This window comes from Pecten maximus, chromosome 11, assembly GCF_902652985.1.
Source record: "Pecten maximus chromosome 11, xPecMax1.1, whole genome shotgun sequence".
In the NCBI taxonomy this organism is placed as follows: Eukaryota; Metazoa; Mollusca; class Bivalvia; order Pectinida; family Pectinidae; genus Pecten; species Pecten maximus.
The window spans coordinates 16,507,400-16,528,991 of record NC_047025.1 but is presented as its reverse complement, the minus strand read 5'-3'; the positions used below and the strand labels follow the sequence as shown (position 1 = coordinate 16,528,991).

The 21,592-nt window shown below is 36.7% G+C and overlaps 1 protein-coding gene across 1 annotated transcript; it reads left to right on the top strand.

Moving 5' to 3' along the window:
• The first annotated feature begins 12,392 nt into the window (after positions 1 to 12,392).
• Positions 12,393 to 21,565, top strand: LOC117337259 (type 1 phosphatidylinositol 4,5-bisphosphate 4-phosphatase-like). Its single transcript, XM_033898150.1, has 8 exons — positions 12,393 to 12,521; positions 15,487 to 15,668; positions 15,938 to 16,044; positions 16,382 to 16,481; positions 17,205 to 17,257; positions 17,798 to 17,888; positions 18,541 to 18,595; positions 18,943 to 21,565. The coding sequence occupies exons 1-8, from the start codon at positions 12,431 to 12,433 to the stop codon at positions 19,029 to 19,031; spliced, it is 768 nt and encodes a 255-aa protein (XP_033754041.1). The 5' UTR covers positions 12,393 to 12,430; the 3' UTR covers positions 19,032 to 21,565.
• The last annotated feature ends 27 nt before the right edge of the window (positions 21,566 to 21,592 follow it).

Sequence of the window (21,592 nt, the reverse complement as noted above, 5' to 3'; positions counted from 1 at the left end):
CTATGATAGTTTGCCATGGAGTGAGAATATCTTATAATATAGAAGCAGGTTCTAGCATATTAGAATGGTATTCACATTGTCTAGTGCAACACACAATATAGAATTGTTTTAGTCTCAAAGATTTGTCATGCAAAATAGAATGCACTTGTTTCTCTTAGAATAATTTGATGTTTAAAAAGTGAAAAGTTTTCAATCAATTTTGTGTTCCAAAATGTTGTTTCATTGAAAGAATTCAGTGTTTGTTTTCCTTAGAAATCATGGATGTGAACTGATGATTTTAAGAAAAGATAATACCCTTGTATTAAATGACCTTTTGAAACAATATATCAAATAAACTATTATCAAGTCTCTTCCTTGATCTTCTTTTTATTGTAATTCTAATTATACTGTTCCAGATCACCCATTACTTAAGCATGGGATACTAGTAAATAATAATTCCACAGAAGTATGCATCACCTGTCCAGCAAGTTGGGTGATTACGAAGAGATCGATACATTTATAACTTGAAGAAATAATGTTAAAAGTAAGCAGCCCAGCATCACTCAAGTATTGGTCGTCAGCTATACAGAACAGGCACTTTGGTATATGAGCACCTCCTGAAGTTTGAGTTTGACCGGCCCAAGGGAGCTTGAGTTATCACAAGGAAACAAATTTTCTATTTTTAATAATAGTGACCTTGACCTTCAACCTTCGGACTTTAAAAGCTATCCAAAGCAAACACTTTTGGTAAGGAAGATCTGCATGAAACTTGGTTTGACAGGCCCAGTGAAACTCAAGTTATCACAAGGAAATGAATTTTCTATTGTTAGTAAAAGTGACCTTGAACTTTGGACCTGAAAAACAAACACTTTTGGTAGGTATCTGCATGAATTTTTAGCTCACCTGGTCCGAAGGACCAAGGTGAGCTTATGCCATACTGTGGCGTCCGTCCGTCAACAATTGACTTATTTGACTTCTTCTTCATAACCGCTGATCGGAATTTGAACAAATTTGGTCAGAAGCATCCCTATGGGTAGGGGACTCAAAATTGTACAAATAATGGGGCTGACCCCCTGGGGGCCTCTGGGGCGGGGTCAAAAGTGGTCATTTTGGCGCTATTGATATAAACGACTTCTTCTCTGAAACCAAGCAATGGCTATCACTCATATTTGCCTGGTAGCATCACTATGGGGTGGGGATTCAAAATTGTACAAATGATGGGGCTGACCCCCCAGGGGCCTGAGGGGCGGGGCCAAATGTGGTCAATCTGGCTATATTGATATAAACGACTTCTTCTCTGAAACCAAGCAATGGCTATCGCTCATATTTGCCTGGTAGCATCATTATGGGATGGGGATTCAAAATTGTACAAATGATGGGGCTGACCTCCCAGGGGCCTGAGGGGTGGGGCCGGTTGTGGTCAATTTGGCTATATTGATATAATCAACTTCTTCTCTGAAACCGAGCAATGCCTGTCGCTCATATTTGCCTGGTAGCATCACTATGGGGTGGGGATTCAAAATTGTACAAATGATGGGACTGACCCCCTCAGGGGCCTGAGATGCGGGGCAAAATGTGGTCAATAGGGCTTTATTCATATAATTGACTTCTTCTCTGGAACCAAACAATGGATATCTCTCATATTTTACTGGTAGCATCACCTTGGGGTAGGAATTTGAAATTGTACAAATGACGGGGCCGACCCCCTGGGGGCTGAGGGGCTGGGCCAAAAGGGGTCAGTTTTGCAGAATTGATATAAACAACTTCTCTGAAACTAAGCAATGGATATTACTCACATTTGTATGGTAGCATGGTTATGGGGTGGGGATTCAAAATTGTACAAATCACATTATGTTGGGGTTGACCCGGGCCGCCACGGGGCTGAGGGGTGGGGCCAAAAGGGGTCAATTTGGCTAAATTGATTTAAACAACTTATTCTCTGAAACTTAGCAATGGTTTGACTGGTAGCGTCCTATTGGGGTAGGGATTCAAAATTGTATAAAGGAAGGAGCTGACCCCCCAGGGGGCAGAGGGCAGAGTCAAAAGGGGTCAATTCGTCTAAACAAGATCTTATCTGAAACTAAGCAATGGATATCACTCACATTTGTGTGGTAGCATCCCTATGGGGTCGTGCCAAAAGTCAATTTCATTTCATGGATTAATGCACTTTTTGGCATTTTTAGTATTAAAATAAAACCAATGTACATGTACCCATATAAAATGCGTATGATATATATTGACATAGCAATACCAGCGACAAATATACTTAAGCATCATTCGATCTTGTTTCATATCTCATGAAACCAGGTGAGCGATAGTTTGGATAGATATGTTTAGTGTGATCAGCCCAAGGGAACTGGAGTTACAAAAAATGGTTATAGGCTCTAATTTATATTAGTTTAAGAAAGATATACATATGTATGACCAAATAACATTTAGTATGTAATGACTTGTTATACTTTTTTTCCAAAAAAGTTTGATCTTTGATCCTTTAATTTGGATGATCCAAAAATGGTGCTGAGCAAGTAACTGGTCTGAAATCAAAAGTAACCACGATCTTAGAGAAAAAAATTGATGGTGCCATTAAGATTGAAAATTTAATGAAAGGAAGCTCACAAGAAAAATTGTTTTAATTTATTTTCAGCCTTGCCAAAACTTTATGGCATTCATTACATTCATTTTATAGCATGGTTGCACAATCTTGCTGTTCCTTAACACCTATTATAGGCTAGATTGGATGGAGCGCCGGACTGCATTCATTATGGTCCAATTATAAGCGACCAATCTGTCTGTTGGCTGCTGATTTATGTCAGTAGTTCTGGTCTTATGAATCCACATCACATCGCAAAGAGGCGACGCAAAGTTCCTTCCTTGATGGTCCATGTGGATGGTAAACGGATAGCCAAATCTTGAAAAATCTCATCATCCGCTGCTTTTGCTTTGACTTTTGCTGTCTGTTATGAAAGGAGTACACACTCAACCCATTTGGAGATTCGTTTTTCCTGTTACGTTTGTGCAAATGGTCCTATGGAGTATAAATGGACACGCTCTATGTGCTATCCATTACTTATACTAATGTCTTCTTTCTTGAATGTCTTGACAAAGCGATATTACACTTCAATCCTCAGGTCAGTTGGTATCAAAACGCGTCTGGATCTTCCTTCGACTCGCGACATAGTATCCTGTAGATGCTAGTGAGCCCTCTTTATCCAATAGTATTTCAAGGCTCTGATGGCTACCGACGACTCTCCTTCCGTCGTCTCCTTCGAGTCGATAAGCCAATCTAACAGAGGTTTCAGGTCCAGATCATCCTTCTTTGCATCCTGAAGTACCTTAGAGAAGGATTGGGGCAACTGGATCGTGCCTGAAGCGTTCAATACAAAAGGTATACTCACCTCTGCCCCGTCTTCTATCTGGAAACCTGCCCTCGATAGAGCGACTGGAAACAATGTAAGTACATATGTATATCAGAAGCTGCGTTATCATTTGTGGAGAGAAAGAACTGCTTCAAATGTACAATTATGGTGGGCTCTTTCACAATTTCTACATCCCCAACATGGTAAATCTGCCAAGTCAACACTGGTCTTATAAAGTTCGTTTGCAATCCTCAGGTAGTCGAAAGAGTGAGTCGACATTCTGATGATCCTTGACCCTGGATGACGTATTTCCAGACCTGGTAATCTGACCTTGATGATCTTTAAAATTGAAGAGCCTTTCACACAGACTACTAAGATCAGCCCTGACCACCACTTTTCGTCCCAGTAAATAGTGTCGGAAATGGCGCGTAATGCTTACTACTGCATGACAAGCATAGGATATTGACATTTCCAATCCCTTCTTGCACCTGACTCAGTTCTCATCCTATGGCGTACAATGTAGCCAATATCTTGGCATAATTCTCTATGAAGGATCGATGATAGATGTAGTTCGAAAATCCCAAAAATCTTTCTACATCTCAGCTCTGTTCTGGAATCAGTTAATCGTTCACCTTCTTTATTTCTTTGTCTCCAGGTTCCAAGTGACAGTTTCCCAGAGAATTCAAACTTCTCTTTGAAGAATTCACATTTTGCTGGCTTCTGTTTTAAGTGATATTGTCGAAATCTCTCAAAGACAGCCTTCAGGTTGCCCAGGTGTTCTGAGGTTTTTGCCCAATATCAATATGCCATGACCCTAGCATATGCTGTCGGTGCGTTATAAACGCCAAAACCCATTTTGACAAACAGGAAGAGACAGTGTTTAGTGTTGAAGGCTGTTTTACCCCGTCTTCTCCCTTAACTTGCCAATAAGCAGTGTCAGCATCCGGTAAATTATCTATTTCCGGTTGGGTGGCATTTCTCTATGCGGGGTAGAAGAAACACATCCTTTGTGGTCACATCATTAAGGCATCGGTAGTCTATACACCACCTGACTCCTCATCGCGCCAACGAATGAGGACCAGATTAGAGGCCAAAACCGACACTGAGGGTAACATCAAGGCCCTAACATCATCTTGGGGTGTGTTTCTTCTTCAGTCGTAAAGCAAGTCGGAGTTGACCCTGTATAAATAGCATGTTCTATTTCAGAGAAATTGCCTAAGTCAGCGTAAATTCTAGCAAACCCATCCTGGTTGTCGATCAGCAATATGTCAAAAAAATTGGGCAGGAAGGATGTCAAAATTAGATATTTTACCCTATGCAAACTTTGATTTTTGCCTAGGCAAAATTCGATATTCTGTTTTCGCATAGGTAAAATTCGAATTCTGTTCAATCTATTAGCCAATCAAAAATGACCTTACAACTTTGTAAATATTCCTACACGATCGAAGTTCCAGGGGAGGAAACGAAAATGGATGACGTCAACGTCGCCAACGTTACCAAGATTAATTTCCCCTGTGAGTAAGTTATTATGAATTTTGCTTCGATTATTACCTATGCAAAATTATTTATGCCTAGGCAGAAATCAAATTTTGTCTATGCAAAAATATAACATTTCTGCATCCATGGCATTATTTCATTTTTGCCTAGGCAAATATATTTAGTTATGACATCCTTCCCGCGCCATGCAAAACTGTCCATTTCACCCTGGCTCTGTTGTGGCTTTGCACTGTCAGCTCGTCCTTGAAGATATGATGGTATCTTGATATTTTTTTTCTATCTTTGTCTTGATGTCAAAAAACTGAAGAGTGAAGGAAGACTTGCTTGCTTTTCCAGTCAATACCCAGCATATATTATCCGTACAATCCTTTGCAGTAAGGCCCACCGACTCCACAAAGTTCATAAATTTAGTGCTGAAAACTTTCCAGTATGATTAACCCGTCAAATGTTCACGATTTGGCAATAGTGATTATCATCGGCTTCACATCAACCTCAACCCTTCCAGGTGGTGGCATGTCATCTGAATAATTTTATTTATGTGGCAGTAATGATGGTATGTAACATGTTTCCAAATACGGATAATTGGGTAATTTCAATTATGATCCGGAACTTTGCAGAACTTACAGTCCAGACATTAGTCTTACCCTATTTTTAGAATCTTTTCAATATGACGTGCTCCTGCACAGCAATTCAAAGGAATTATGCCACGCGAGACACGCACCAGGAACCTAACATCAGGAGGAAAAACATGCTTCAGGTCAAGGTAGAAAATTATTCCAAAAAAGTTTTTGAAATTAGGAACTATGATCCATGATATAATCAAGAGGCTAATGTCAAATGCCGAAAAAGGTTTGTTAGGAAAATTACGAGTAAGCAAATCTCTCTGCTTAGATACTTCGGACAACTTAATAGAACGTTTTCAGAGTACAAGAACAGCAGAAAGTTTGAAAGAGCTTTCCAGTCACGAGCTTATCCGTGGAAGTATTTATCCAAGACTTATGCCTAAAACACAAACTTGTCAAAGAAAGAAGACAAGTCACCATTCATTTCGTTTCCGTCATTCTCACAAGTCATCACCTAGTTATATACTCACCAAGCAAAGACTGAAACATTAGCGAGCAAATATTCAATTGGAGTTGATGTAAAAGAAGGCAAAAGTCCTGAAAAGGCAGACAGAAGTTGATGTAAGTCAAAACTGTTGAGGTCTGAACGAAATTTAAAGGAAGCAGAGGCAGAACTCAATGCTGTACATGAATTTTTGGAGGAAGAAAATGAAACTGTTAGTCTTGAGATCTGGTCTATCAACCAACAACGGACAGAAGCCCAAGTGTGGACAGTACAGTGGATTTCTACAATTATCAAGTCAACTGCCCCAGGAAACTCCTCCGATAAAGTTTGACACTGGATATCACGTTAAACAAGAAGCTCCTCCATTACGATCAACACCACTGGAGACACATTTACAGCGGTTTGACATACCAGAATTTCCTCACATGGATTCAACTCAGTTGGGCTCTCCTAAGCGACATCAATTCACATCTGGTATAGTTGATAGCAGTCGCAAGGATACCACCGAACTTACCAAGTTCATAATAAAAAGGACTTGTTGTTGTGTAGTCTCAGACGAGCCACAAAGGCATATGCTTTGGACAGCTAGCTTCAAGAACATGAAAAGGGAGCTTGGTGTCACTATTGCGGAAGTACATGATTTTCTAGTAAGATGTCTTGGCCCAGAGTCCTCTAAACAGAATATGGGACAGGCTGGAAAGCAGATACTGGGCGCCAAAACATGACGTGCAGTCGTTTCAAAAAAGGAAAATGTTATATACACTGCTTCTTCTTTAATCGTCTAGACTCTTCAAGCTGGGGTGAAACATATAGTCAGCAAAGTTCCGTTTGTACAACCCTACAACGGAAATAGATGGACGTGGCTTTTTAACACAAGAACGACCAAACGTACCATTCTCTATCCACCATTTTACACTTTATCTAGCTTCATACCAGGTACAGCGGAAATGATGAACGATCAAGGGCTCCTATTTGACCCTGCTCAGTAAACACAAGCCAAGGTCACAAATAGCGCTGCGGTTACAACTTCAGGAAATAGAATGATACAGTGTATTTGCTTAAAAGACCGACATTGAGAAACCAACCCCTCCAGCTCACCTGTGTCCACTTCATGATTAATGTACTCGTCACAGCTTGAAGGACTATCGAGTATTCCTATCCAAGCCTTTGTCGGATAGAAAAAAAATACTCAAAATGAACGGTTAATGCTTAAAATGCTGTACTGATAAACACCTGGTGACGTGGCGGTAAAGCTTGTGATTTGTGGTGACAATCGGCATTTCACTGTACTTCATATGGATGATCACTCAAGTCCACTTCACTCGGTGAGTGGAGAATAGTCATTCCATAGTTACAGGACAATCTGACACAAGTGTGCAAGTGATTATGACCAGTAGGATTTGGTAAATCCTGTTCAAAAACTTTATTAGTCAAAGTCTACATTAAACGGGAGCCATACAAGGCACTTCGTTTCACGTAAGTGATAGACGACCAGAGCAATATAAGCTTAGCCAAAACAGAAAATAGCCAGTACACAGAGTACACCATGACTTATGGCTTACTAACATTCTACTGGGTGTGCTGATCCGGTTTCGTAAGGACCCAGTTGCAGTTATGGCGGATGTGGACCAAATGTCCTGTTTTAAAGTAGTCCAGGAACACCGTATTTTTATACGATTCTTCTAGTATGCCGACAACTCCATGTGAAACCCACTGATTGGGCTTCTTCAGCTGTTGCATCGTATAGTCTGAAGAAGGCGGCAGATAATTCTGACAAAGACGTACAGGACTTCGTGACATGGAATTTCTACGAGCATACTGGACCAACATCTACCCCTGACGCGACAACTGCTATAGCATTCATTAAGACAGCCTAAAGGAATCAGCGTGAAAATGGTTGTACTCTAGAGAAGGCCTGACCACATTCCAGCCAGATGGTTTGGTTTGTTTTTGGTTAACGTCCTATTAACAGCCAGGGTCATTTAAGGACGTGCCAGGTTTTGGAGGTGGAGGAAAGCCGGAGTACCCGGAGAAAAACCACCGACCTACGGTCAGTACCTGGCAACTGCCCCACGTAGGGTTTCGAACTCGCAACCCAGAGGTGGAGGGCTAGTGATAAAGTGTCCAGCCAGATGACTCAGCTGGTGAATTAGAGACCTTGATCAGATTGTCCATGGGTTTAAAGAAGTCTTGGACTCTACTGGAATCTGGCATTGGACTCACTTATCTTTAGCACGAGGGTCGTCTAAAAAGACCTGCACATAAATGGGTCTCCTATCAACTACCAATGGTATCTACGACCCCAAAGGTTTTGAAGATCCGTTGATTTTGTGGGGAAGACTGTTTTTTTTTACCTTGTGAGATCATCATCTGATTGAGATGAACCTCTACTAGAAGAACGACGAAATGAATGGCTCATGTTCTGTCCCTAGACAATACTTTTCTGACACAGTCTGTGAGGTTTTGGAGAAAAGAGTAGTAATATTCTCAGACGCCTCCAAGGATGCTGATAGTAGCAGTAGCATTCCTTCAAACCAAAGACGCTAGTAATCAGCTCCGTATGAGATTCATAATTGGAAATGCCAAATAGCCAATTAGACGTGTGTATTTCAGTAATTAAGCGAAAGAAATCTGTATCAAAAACGACATTCGAACGTTATGGCGGATGCTGAGGAGTTACATAGTTATGCCACTAATTTCTAAATACCACTTTTCTTTGACCAATACTTCAAACACAAAAAAAAAATCATTCTTTGTTATGTGCACGGATTTGCTACTTGAATCAATTTGATTGGCCGGTTCTCGCATGGCTTTTGGCATAACGTTGACAATCGAAGTGACAGGTAACCTAAATATTATGCATACGCCATATGGAGATACTATCTAGAAGTGGAAGCTCGAAATTTGATAATGTTTATACATGTATTGCATTACGTATTGAATATATAGAAGCTGGCCGATTGGTTAAGGTGTCCCGATACTTTATCACTAGCCCACCACTTCTGTGTTGTGAATTCGAAACCTACGTGGGGCAGTTGCCAGGTACTGACCGTAGGCCGGTGGTTTTTCTCCGGGTACTCCGGCTTTCCTCCACCTCCAAAACCTAGCACGTCCTAAAATGACTCTGGCTGTTAATAGGACGTTAAACAAAAACAAACCAAACAAAAGTATATACATGTAGAAATCGTCTTGTAGTACAGCCTTGTAAGGGTCAAAAATTGGTGTATATAATAATAAGGGTATGAAAAGAGTATAAATTGCAAACTCTAGTATACATGTATGCCTAATGGACTGCCTAAACGATTAATCTTTCAATCAATTTCTTTTGTCAAAGGCATTAATGATAAACTTGGTAACAGTTGTTAAAATAGTTTCATCTTCATTGGTAACCTTCCTGATACATTTAGAATCATTCGCTAAAGCAGCTAAATCTGGATATCTTTTGAAGAATGGTTGCGTGAGGTCATTTCTAAGTTCGTTATAAAATAGTATACAGGAAATGTTTTTCATCTTCAGCTAAGTTTGTAGAGCAGAGTATGTACATATTCGCTTTTATTTTTACAGTAAGGGCTTTGTGTGCCGTCCTGTTTCAATCCTAAGGCGATGTGCCACAACCCTTAACTTACATAATACCTGTCGGTTTGAAAGAATGACACTTAAGTAACAGGTATTTAGCGTTTCAAATGTTTAATTTTGTACTTTTTGAACGCCGGGACCATACAAATGTGACATTTTTTATATTGTTCCAAAGTCAATATTCATTTAAGTCCGCGCAAATACATGCTATAAAGTAAACCCGCCTATATACCACCTGGCCGTACATTAAATACGTACAGTGATGATAGATAAAACACTGATAATACTGACAATCCCGACAAGATAACGGTGAAAATATTACACACCATCCCGTGAAACACTGACCAAACCGGGACGATGGAGGTTTACGACGAGGCACCGCCGTCATACTCAGCCCAAGGTAAAATAACATAGGGATAAGCTAAGGGATGGGGAAAGTGGGGGCGTAGTAATATCGGAAACAGGCTACATCACATCTGCAAAATCATGCTGAGACACGGCGTATAGGCGGGCCATTGTGAATTTTAAAGCTTCTTGCATCAGTAGGAAATGATTGTGCACATTCAAATGTTTGTGCATATGATTTCTTTAAGGATTTAAGTGTCTTTCTGGTTGTTTTATCAAGAAATAACGCTCAATATATCGATATTTGTTTCATGGACCACCTCCACCTGACAGACAGTTCAATCCATATATTTAATTCCATACCTTTAACCTTAAAGGCTCAAGACGTTTTCTCAATTAAAGTTTCGAATACTCACAGAATACGATTGTTTACAGGCTCTTCAAACAGACACTGCATGGTGTCGGGAAATTCCGCAAATTTATCATAAATAGATAAACAAAAATATTTCCATAAAATGAGCTATTTTGTTTGGGTTTTCGTCCAAATGATACTGAAATCACTTTTGCTGTTTTATTTGCTAATTTGATATGACGCTGAATAAATTAATTATAAGTATTTATTTGAACAGTACGACACCGACACTTTTCTCGCGTACAGTTTGTACGCAGCAGGATATGGAAAGTAGTTGTGACGCGGCTTCGAATTCAAACCGTATGCCTACTTGATGGTTCTGCGTTGATTAGTTAAAATTAAGCGCATTCTTCGAAAACACGGATTTCATAACATTCCATATGGAAATATGGCCAGACGGATATGGCACAACGAAAATGGTGACAGTAGTACAGTTCATTTGAGGAACATGTGGATTACCGCAGTAGTTTTAACACAGGCAAACGTGAATACAATGACTCGCATCCGTATTTGATTTAAGTAAAGAAGAAATTTTCCATAGTCATATATTGTATTAATGTAAGACGGATTCTGTACCGATTGCTTCTTGTTTGATGTTTTGGTTCTAAAACGACAGATTATTATTTTGATATTTGAGTTGTGTACCGGTATAGAATATCGTTTGATATTTGAGATGTCTACCGATATAGATTATCGTTTGATATTTGAGTTGTGTACCGGTATAGATTATATCGTTTGATATTTGAGTTGTGTACCGGTATAGATTATCGTTTGATATTTGAGTTGTGTACCGGTATAGATTATATCGTTTGATATTTGAGTTGTGTACCGGTATAGATTATCGTTTGATATTTGAGTTGTGTACCGGTATAGATTATCGTTTGATATTTGAGTTGTGTACCGGTATATATTATCGTTTGATATTTGAGTTGTGTACCGGTATAGATTATCGTTTGATATTTGAGTTGTGTACCGGTATAGATTAAATCGTTTGATATTTGAGATGTGTACCGGTATAGATTATATCGTTTGATATTTGAGTTGTGTCCCGGTATATATTATAGTTTGATATTTGAGTTGTGTACCGGTATAGATTATCGTTTGATATTTGAGTTGTGTACCGGTATAGATTATCGTTTGATATTTGAGTTGTGTACCGGTATAGATTATCGTTTGATATTTGAGTTGTGTCCCGGTATAGATTATAGTTTGATATTTGAGATGTGTACCGGTATAGATTATATCGTTTGATATTTGAGATGTGTACCGGTATAGAATATATCGTTTGATATTTGAGATGTGTACCGGTATAGAATATATCGTTTGATATTTGAGATGTGTACCGGTATAGATTATCGTTTGATGTTTGAGTTGTGTATTGTTTCATATTTTGGGTTGTATATTGTTTTATATTTTGGGTTATGTATTGTTTGATATTTTGGGTTGTGTATTGTTTGATATTTTGGGTTATGTATTGTTTGATATTTTGGGTTGTGTATTGTTTGATATTTTGGGTTGTGTATTGTTTGATATTTTGGGTTGTGTATTGTTTGATATTTGAGTTGGACAGATTAGTTAGGAATATTTTTTGATATTTTGGGTTGTATATGGTTTGATATTTTGGGTTATGTATTGTTTGATATCTTGGGTTGTGTATGGTCTGATATTTGAGTTGGACGGGTTAGTTAGGCCTATTTTTGATATTTTGGGTTGTGTATTGTTAGATATTTTAGGTTGTGTATTGTTTGATATTTGGGTTGGGCGGGTTAGTTATACATATCTTTTAATATTTTTCGTTGTGTAGACTATTGTTTGATATTTGAGCTGGACGGATTAGTTAGGCCTATTTTTGATATTTTGGGTTGTGTATTGTTTGATATTTGGGTTGGACGGATTATTAGGCCTTTCGTTTGATATCTTGGTTCCGTAACGTTACGGCTATCGTTTGAAGTTTTGGTTGTATACGAGTTAGTTAGCCTATCGTTTGATATTTGGTACCAATCACTTCATGTTATGGTTATCTATGGACTTTAATCATTAAGTGTACACCACACATAATTCACACATTTCAGTACAATTCGATATAGATAAAACTTGATTATCACATAGTAGGAAATTTCGGACTTGCGCAAGACCATGACGTTTTACGCTCATTATGGTCACATGATCTATCACATGAGTTTAGTAAACGAGGAAGATGGCGGACGAAAGTGAGAGACAACCTCTTCTTGTAAACAATCAGGATCCTCATGGAATGGGGAGTCCGCCAGCTTATTCGGCGACACCAGGTAAATTACTAGAATAAGATATTTGTTTAAGCGTTTTATGACAGACTGGTATCAATTTTGAACGTTGTCGACTCGAGATAAAATTTGAATTGCGTGTGAGGATTGTGTATCACCGATACCCTACTTCTGTATTGTAGTACATAGACTACTGTTTAGTTGTGTGATATCCTACATATAGTCTAGCTAGATCTGGAGGCCTTCTTTTCACACAAGTGAATTAAAGTTCACTTCAAATAATGAATACCGTACAAAATATTCAACAATATTTTGACATCGATATCGGGGAAAATATTGCAAAGACTAATTCAGTAATTGGTGACAAAATTATAGAAAACATGGACAATAAGTGGACAATAACATTGTATTCGGTTAAAGTGATAATGGCTAAATTAACTTAAAGTACCAGTGAAAAACTCAAGGAGATCATGACAAGATAAGAACTATCAATAAACTGGGAGACATTCCTTATGGCATTGCAGATGTAACAAATTTCTGAAAAAATTAATTGAAGTTGCTGTTAAACACATAACAGTAAAGAATATTATGAAGAGATACAAACAACCACCTGGCACAAGTATTTTGAAAGCAATATGCAAGACGTATGTAGATGCTAGCAAAGATTTATAGAAATAAATAACCAAGGAGACAAGGGAGCAAAATATTGCTGAAGAGGCCAAGACAAACACCCTAGATATTAGAATGTATGCAAACTCCAAAACTAACATTAAATCAGTAATAGTCAGGGCTTTTTATGAGGGCTTTCTGGTGCCGTTAATGGGCACCATTCCCAATTGGAATTATTTCAGTTTAAAGCCAAATTCCCCAAATTTGCAGTTTACTCCTGAAAAAATCTTTCCTAATTAATTTTAATAACCAATTTTCTTCCCAAAATGAGACAAAAAGGATGCTTCGTTCCAAAACCAATGAGAAAATCTCTGAATAGCTGAATTGCATCTGAAGGGAAATGGGGTACTGAAGCATGTTGTAAAGACTGATAGAGAGCAGACAAATACATGTTGATTTCTTTACAAGTGTATCTACAAAGGAACCAGATGGATAAATACATAAACTTCCTGATAAAGAAATTAAGGAAAGATTGAAGACAAGGAATCAAAGTAACAGAACAGGACATGGGGAAACTTATACAGGATTTAAATGTGAGTAAATTTGGCGGACCGGACAATGTACAAAGGATAAGTTAATAAAAAATAATTTTCAGTTAGTCATTGGTGGAAGAACAGATCCTAAAGGCATGGAAAGAAGCAAAAATTACTGCAATATTTCAGAAGGAAGACAAACAATAATGCTGGCAACTTTAGCCTGATGAGTCTAACAAGTTTGATTTAAAAGTTGATCGAGAAATAAGTGAGATCAAGAGTGATGGGTCATCTTACATAATTATCAATAACCAATTATTAAGTTCAAGGCAATATGGTTTTATCGAAGTTAGGTCAACAGTCCTTAAGCTGTTGAAATACCCCGGTAATTGATGAGGGAGGAAGTGTAGACTAAATGGACTTTATGAAGGCATTTGACACATTACCACACAGAAGACTAATTTGAAAACTGGAAGCTTATGGGTTTTCAGAACACTCAAGAAATTGGAAAAGAGAGTTTTTAACAGACAGTTGTTTGTAAATGGGAATACATCAAGCTGAAAATCAGTTACAAGTGGAATACCTCTGGGAAGTGTTCTTGGTCCGTCAACACTATTTGTCATATATACAGGATATCAAAAGAGCAGAGCCGCAAAATTACTTCCAGGGATGAGAAACATGACTTTTGAGGAAAGAATGAAAAAAAATAAACTTACCGTCATTGGATTACAGGCGGATTGTGGTGTCATGATAGAGGTTTTCAGGATAGTTAGAAGCTTATATGACAGACAGGGATCAGCTAACCTGATAAAAAGAAATTGTAACAAAAGAATACAATGGAAATTCATATAGTTTGGAGGGAATGAGGTCCCAACAGGACATCAGGAAGTATTTTCTTCAAACAGGGTTGTAAATGAGTGGAATTCGCTACCAGAGGAAGTTGTACAGCGAGCATCGCTTGGCTGATTTGAAAACAGACTGGACAAATATAGGACGAATAATGACAACACAAACATAAAATACGACATATATCCTTTATATCAACCAGAAGTGACAATGATGAATCAATTAATTCTAGAGATTTGGATCTGGATATAGAGGCCTATAGGCCCGAGTTTAGTAACAACTAAGTAAGACTAAGAAAGTAAGTAATAAAACTTTTCACTCGTCACAGAAACAGGCTCTGAGCTGGGAAATCCTGTACAACAAATCTTTTGGAAGCAAGGGAACACTAGGCAGAAAACATCGATGCTATCTACGTATACCTAGACTAAAGTAAAGCATTCGATAAAGTTCCCCTAAACACTTACTGAAAATACTTCAAACACCTCAGGCTATCATTTTTTTTAAAAATTTTTTTGATATTCATTATCTTTTTATTTTTTGAAATGACAGTAGTAAACACGTGTATATGTCTCATGCTATTTTAATGGGCATGCAGTCTTAGATGGCACTGTTACACAGTAGTAACAAACTTGCTTCTCACCTTGATGATTTCCTCCCACATTTAGACACCTCTTCCATCTGGGCCAACATGACTGATTGATATAAATTGATATAATTCATTTTGCAACTGTTGTAAAATATTAAAAGAAATCAAGTTTTCAGGTAATTTCAATATGAAATTTAAATGGTAAATTTATGAATGGGAAATATCTTACTTTTTTCTTCTACTTTATGCATGGTCTAATTTAATTAAAGTTTTTTTTAAATGCAGAATTTTTTTTTAATGCAGAATTTACATTTATTTATTTTTTCTTTGAAGTTATGTTTGAATTGGATCAGGTTTTTCCTTTATTTCTTTGCTCTATCTGCTCTGATTTCTGTGATGGGATCTCATCATTACTTAATGAAATGTTTTGTTTCAGGTCCATCAGGAGACAATGTGACTGTCCCACCAATAGGCCCTGATGAGTTACCTCCCCCTTATACCCCCACAGCCCAAGGGGGCATTCCTATGGTGAACTGTAAAGTGTGCCAGGCACTCATCAACATAGAAGGAAAAACAAACCAGCATGTTGTTAAATGTACCGTGTGTAAGGAGGCCACAGTGAGTTATCTCCCTTACTCCATTCTAACTAACAGATCTGTTGTCTTTATGATGCATTCTTCCGATTACAAATCATGTGTTCATCGCTGCTTGTTTAATTTAATTGGTAATACACATAGCTATAATCAATAAAATCTTTCTGGAAGCCATCAATTATGAAGTTCACCAATGTCATTTTTGTACATTATAATTGAGAAACTATTGATACATACATACCTGCTATACCAAAGTGAATTCTGTTTTGTAATTTTGTTGTTAACATTTTTCAGCCAATCAAAGCACCTCCACCTGGTAAGAAGTATGTGCGATGTCCTTGCAATTGCCTGCTGATCTGTCGAAGTACAGCTCAAAGAATCGCTTGTCCTAGACCAAACTGGTAACTACAATTCCATAATGATTCATACATTTGTTTGAATTTCCGTTAGATAGATGAAGCTCCACAGTTATTTGATATGACATACTGTAAAAGTGGAAATATTCGTGGTGTGGAAATTTTCGCTTATTTCGCTATCAGTAAATCTCCGCGAAAATTTTCACGCGCGAATATATTAACACATAAAAATACTAAATATAACAGATACAAGTTAGTAAAAAAAAAATCTTGACGGCGCGAAAATATCCACACTGCGAACACTTTGGAAGCTAGCTAAGCGAAAATTTTCACACGCGAAAATATCCACTTTTACAGTATTCAGAACTGTTGTCCTTTTCAGTCGTAGAATCATCACCTTGGGGAATATGATTTCCACAGTATCAGTGCGATCTCCCGGGACACAGAGAATCCGGTGTGGCCATTGTGGTGACATCTACTTGGTGGGTACCTCATTTAGTGTTACTTTGTCTGACAGTGTTTATATGACATTAAATATTGAATTAAGAATATAATTATTATAATATTGATGTCCCGACATAACATAACAATATGTCATCTTATTCTGCTGATGACTGGTGTTTGGAACTCTACGGGGCCACGGTGGCCGAGTGGTTACGGTGTCCCGACACTTTATCACTAGCCCTCCACCTCTGGGTTGCGAGTTCGAAACCTATGTGGGGCAGTTGCCAGGTACTGACCGTAGGCCGATGGTTTTTCTCCGGGTACTCCGGCTTTCCTCCACCTCCAAAACCTAGCACGTCCTTAAATGACCCTGGCTGTAAATATATTAGGACAGTTAAACAAAAACAAACCAAACCAAAATTGGAACTCTACAGGGAAATCTAGTCTTTTAAATGTTAAATACATTGAAGTCAGTGTGATTAGATATAACCATTAGCCTCCTAGAAGAATTGATATTTTTATTACATTTATATCAATTTTTGATTGACTCTCAATAATTAATGCAAAACTAGATACATGTATCTCTATAGATATATTCTTATACACATGCTTTACTACAGTTAACTGATAAATACCAGTTACCTGTTTATACATGGAACAAGCTGCTAAATGTCTTGAACCATAATAAAGTGATATACCAGGTATATATAACACATTGTGCCATGTTGAATGCATATGAGGAATCCATTTCTGTTTTACAGTTCAACACGTTGGGATCTAACCTGCTAGCGAGATGTCCACATTGTAGGAGTGTGTAAGTATGCAAGGGAAAAAAATGTCCCATCCAAATCCTAGATATTTGTTTGTAAACCATCTTGAGTTGATGATCCCTGATTGAGTTGTTCAAATAACCCTATGTCTGTGGTTAATCTAAATTTAAACAAACTCTTTATGAATCTGATTTTATTCTTTATCTGCCTTGTCTAAGAGTTCTACTAAATATATGTATAAGTGATTTTCTGCATAACAGGGCCCATCAGTGTTAGCAACATAAGGAATGTTAGGAACTTGCCTTAAAACTTAAAATTTCCATAGGAAAGCATTGTTAGATTTAAGGGAAAAATCTGAGTTAAGGATCTTTCCTTAAATTCTGTGATGTTTTCCTCTGGAAAATTTTAAGTAACAGAATTTCCTTAACTGAAAGGAATGTTGATGAAACCAGGGACGAGATCACTTGTATGTTGTCAGCTGCTCTCAACACAAAATATAACTGCATATGTAAGACATATAATTGTAGAGGAGGATTTACTTTGAGTCACCAATGACTCTATTGTTATATGTATTTAAATCTTAGGTCATCTGTGGGACCAGAATATGCCAGACGAAGGGCAACCATCTGCTTTGTGATTGGACTGGTATTCTTAGGAGCTGGAGTTGGGGTCACGGTAAGATATTTTCCAGTTCAGCCTCTGAAATGATACTAAGATTAAAGGTGATTGCACCATCAAATGTCTATGTCTGTACGTCTGTCTGTAAACAAATCATTTTGCTGATTTTTCTCATAAAGCACTGTTTGGATTTTTCTCAAATTTATATGTAGGTTCCCAATGGTCTCTAGTTGCATATTGAATTTAGAGATAAGTCTGATTTGTAACAACATGGCCGACAGGTGGCCATTTTGAATTTTGGCAGTTGAAGATTAATTTTATCTCTTTTTCTCAGAAAGTACTTTATAGATATTTAAAACCATTTGGAGACTAATGGAAATTAATATGGCCAACAGTCGTCTATTTTCAATTTTGTCAGTTTAAATTTGTTATCACAACTTCTCAGAAAATTCTTCATGCATTTTTCTTGAATTTCATTTTTAATTAATAGATTCTACCTGTATTAGTTGAAGTTTCCTAACTCTGTTCCATAAAGAGTTCTTGATGGCTCATTCTTATATTTATATTCATGTTCAGCGTGTTTTCCGATGATTAAGAGGAAAAAGCAGAGAAATGATCAGTCTTACAGATATCCAATAAAAACTTGTTAAAGTTTGAATTTTTTGACATAATTTTCTCTGTATGTAAATTTTTGATAATTAAATTCCAGGTCGGTACCTATGAATTGGCAAGTGAAAGTGGTGGAATTTACACAGTATGGATAGGTAAGTCATATTGAAAACTACAGGCAGAGAGACTTGTATTGGCCTATATTAATGTAATCTTTCAATTGTATATGTAAAGTACCTTGGTATTAATAATTTGAAGTGTTTTACAAATATAGTAAAAAATTTTAGGGCCCAACTTAACTTAAAACACCGTAAACCTACTAATGTTTATGGTAATTATATAGATTGCATTGTCACAAGATTACACAAGTTCATGACTGATTACACAAGTTCCTGACTATTTGATTTTGTGTTTTTGTGTTAAGATTTATCATTTCCAACTTTTGTAATCAAGTTACAGTTAAATGTGTCGTGTCGGTATAAATGTTTAATCTCTGTTCCAGGAGCCTTCCTTACTGGTCTCATCTTTATGATACGGGGGATATACTTCGCAGCTATGAAGGTCAGCAATGTAGTGGAATCGGCTGCGTAAAAACATGTACCTGATGTTGATCACCGAGGAAACCATACCCCATGTTATCGACTACAGACTTGACTTTGATTGCAAGATATATTTTAATTGTTCAAAATTTTCTACTATTATAGAACAAACTTTACCAATTTTTTTTTGGTAAGTGCTTTTCATGCCATTTTGATACTTTTTTTGATGTTTTATTCTGTTTTGTACTGTAAGCCTACAGATTGCAGGCTTTTTTGATTATGGTGAATAATATAGAACAAGGCATTGAATTATCAGTAATTAAGGTTTTATGTCAGAATTATGAATTGGACTCATACATATAAATGTATGTCATAAACTCATAAACTATCTACAAAAAAGATTTAATATATGTAAATATACTCTCCTTTAGGTATATATGAACAAACTCTTTCTATTGTATCCCCCCTTCCCCTCCTCCCACCTTTAACAGTGAATAGATCAACTGTAGTTTTACCCTACAATGTATTATTGTTATGTACTTGGTAAGGGTGATACTGATTCGAAGAACTCAGTCATTTTAAGTGATTACAGGGGATCAGGAGTTCAAGACCAGGCTATGGAAAGGAAATATTTGACAGTACAATTTTAATTGACTGTAAATGATAATGGGTTGGAAACAGTCCGTGGAAGAAGATTTTAACAGCATGAAAACCAATTATAAAAATCGCTTTAGGTTCCCTCATCTGTTTGTCCATATCCATCTTCCGTAGTCAAATCTTTCATTCCTAAATTTTCCAGGGCTCAAAATATGCTATTGTACTCAGTCTGCATCTTGCCTTATATTTCAACCTCAAACCTCAATCATTGATAAGACTTACAGAAACCGTACAGTACTTTACCTTGCTTTGACACCGTAATATAGGATTTGTCTTCCTTGATGATATTTGTTTCTTTGGTTTTGACAAATAACAAGTAACTGGTAACTTGAATTCATGATTTATATGTTAATGACTTGTTATGTTTGTTGATAATTTATTTTAAATATATAAAATTATTTAATTATCCAATACATTTATAACCTTATCTAAAATGAGGTCAAATCTGGGTTGAAAAAGGCCGAAAAGACTTCTCATGTTTCTGGTAACTCTATCATTATCGGGTATGTATAGAGTTAGGTATTGTTATAATTACATAATGTAATTTATCTTTTGAAAATATGATTTGATAATTGATATCTTCAAACTTTTCTAACAATTTACCTGTCGCCCTGTCTTGTTTTATTCCAAGATATGATTGGAAACAGATACGTATTTTGTATGGCCTAATGTGAAGGTATTTTGGTGCATTGTTAAGATACATATGTGTATCGGATAAGTTTTAGAATGATTTTGAAATACATTAAATGATTTTTCCTGTGGAAAGAATTTTGTTTTCCTGCTGACTACTTCTTAATTGCGGATTGTGATAATGCTTAATTGATGTTGTTTGGTTTCACAAAGTACAGAAAATTGTCAATATTTGTGAGGTATGTGTTGCAAATATTTAATCTTCTTAATTTTCATTTAAGGTTTTGTTTCTTAAGATATTGAAAAATATTTGAATTTTAAAAAATGAGTAGCCTTAACTTTGCTTGCTATATCAGATGGAAGATGTTTCAACTTGTTTGTCTAAATGAATCAACATACATATATTTAATTAAGATGGTTGCAGACCTGATTGTTATTGGAGAATGAGATTGCTTTTACGTGTTTTGGTGCAATATGGCTGATGTCTGAGATATGTTACTCAGTATTTTGTTTGATAAAATTGTCCTTAATTATATATGTGTTATTTATATTATCGTTAAAGTTTGGCACAGATACTGTGTATTATGGTTTCAAACTTGGTCTTTACTCTCATTACAATCCTCACAACATTGATAGCTAAATCAGTTTTAACGAGCACAAATAAAAGGTTCGTACACTATAACATGTAGTATCCCCATAACATTTGAATATTCATAATTATGAAATAAATTCATTACTCTACATTGGTGTTATGTCATATGCATTTAGTAACTGTATATTTGTTAAATTTCATGGCGCAAATACTAGTTCATGGATGTTAAATTTTGGGCATCACTGATTTGTAAACATTCTACAGTAAACACTTCTTTACAATTGTATGGATATTTAAATATTCCCTGGGTATTATTTTTCACGTCACATTGAATTAATGAGTGTGAATATAGCAAAATTTAATCCCCCGCAAATATTACATGTTATTATAGATATAACAGTATACAGACACAGATGAATATAAAAAAAACAAATATCTATGATCAAAGGAACCTACATGAGGATACTTTTTTTTAAGATCAACAGATCTTTTGAATTTTATTCCAATATAATGCTCCCATATATTCCAGTATAGAGTTGGCTGCTAAGTGCTTTTATCACAGAGATTACACATAGTTTACCGTCACCGTATAAAATGTTTGTAATACGTCCTCATACAAAGTCAGTTGCTTTATTATCAACATAGAAATGTATATTAATGATTAACAATACCAGTGTATCTACAATAAAGTGAGAATGTGTTTTGTATTATAGTTTGTGAGGTATTTATTATGA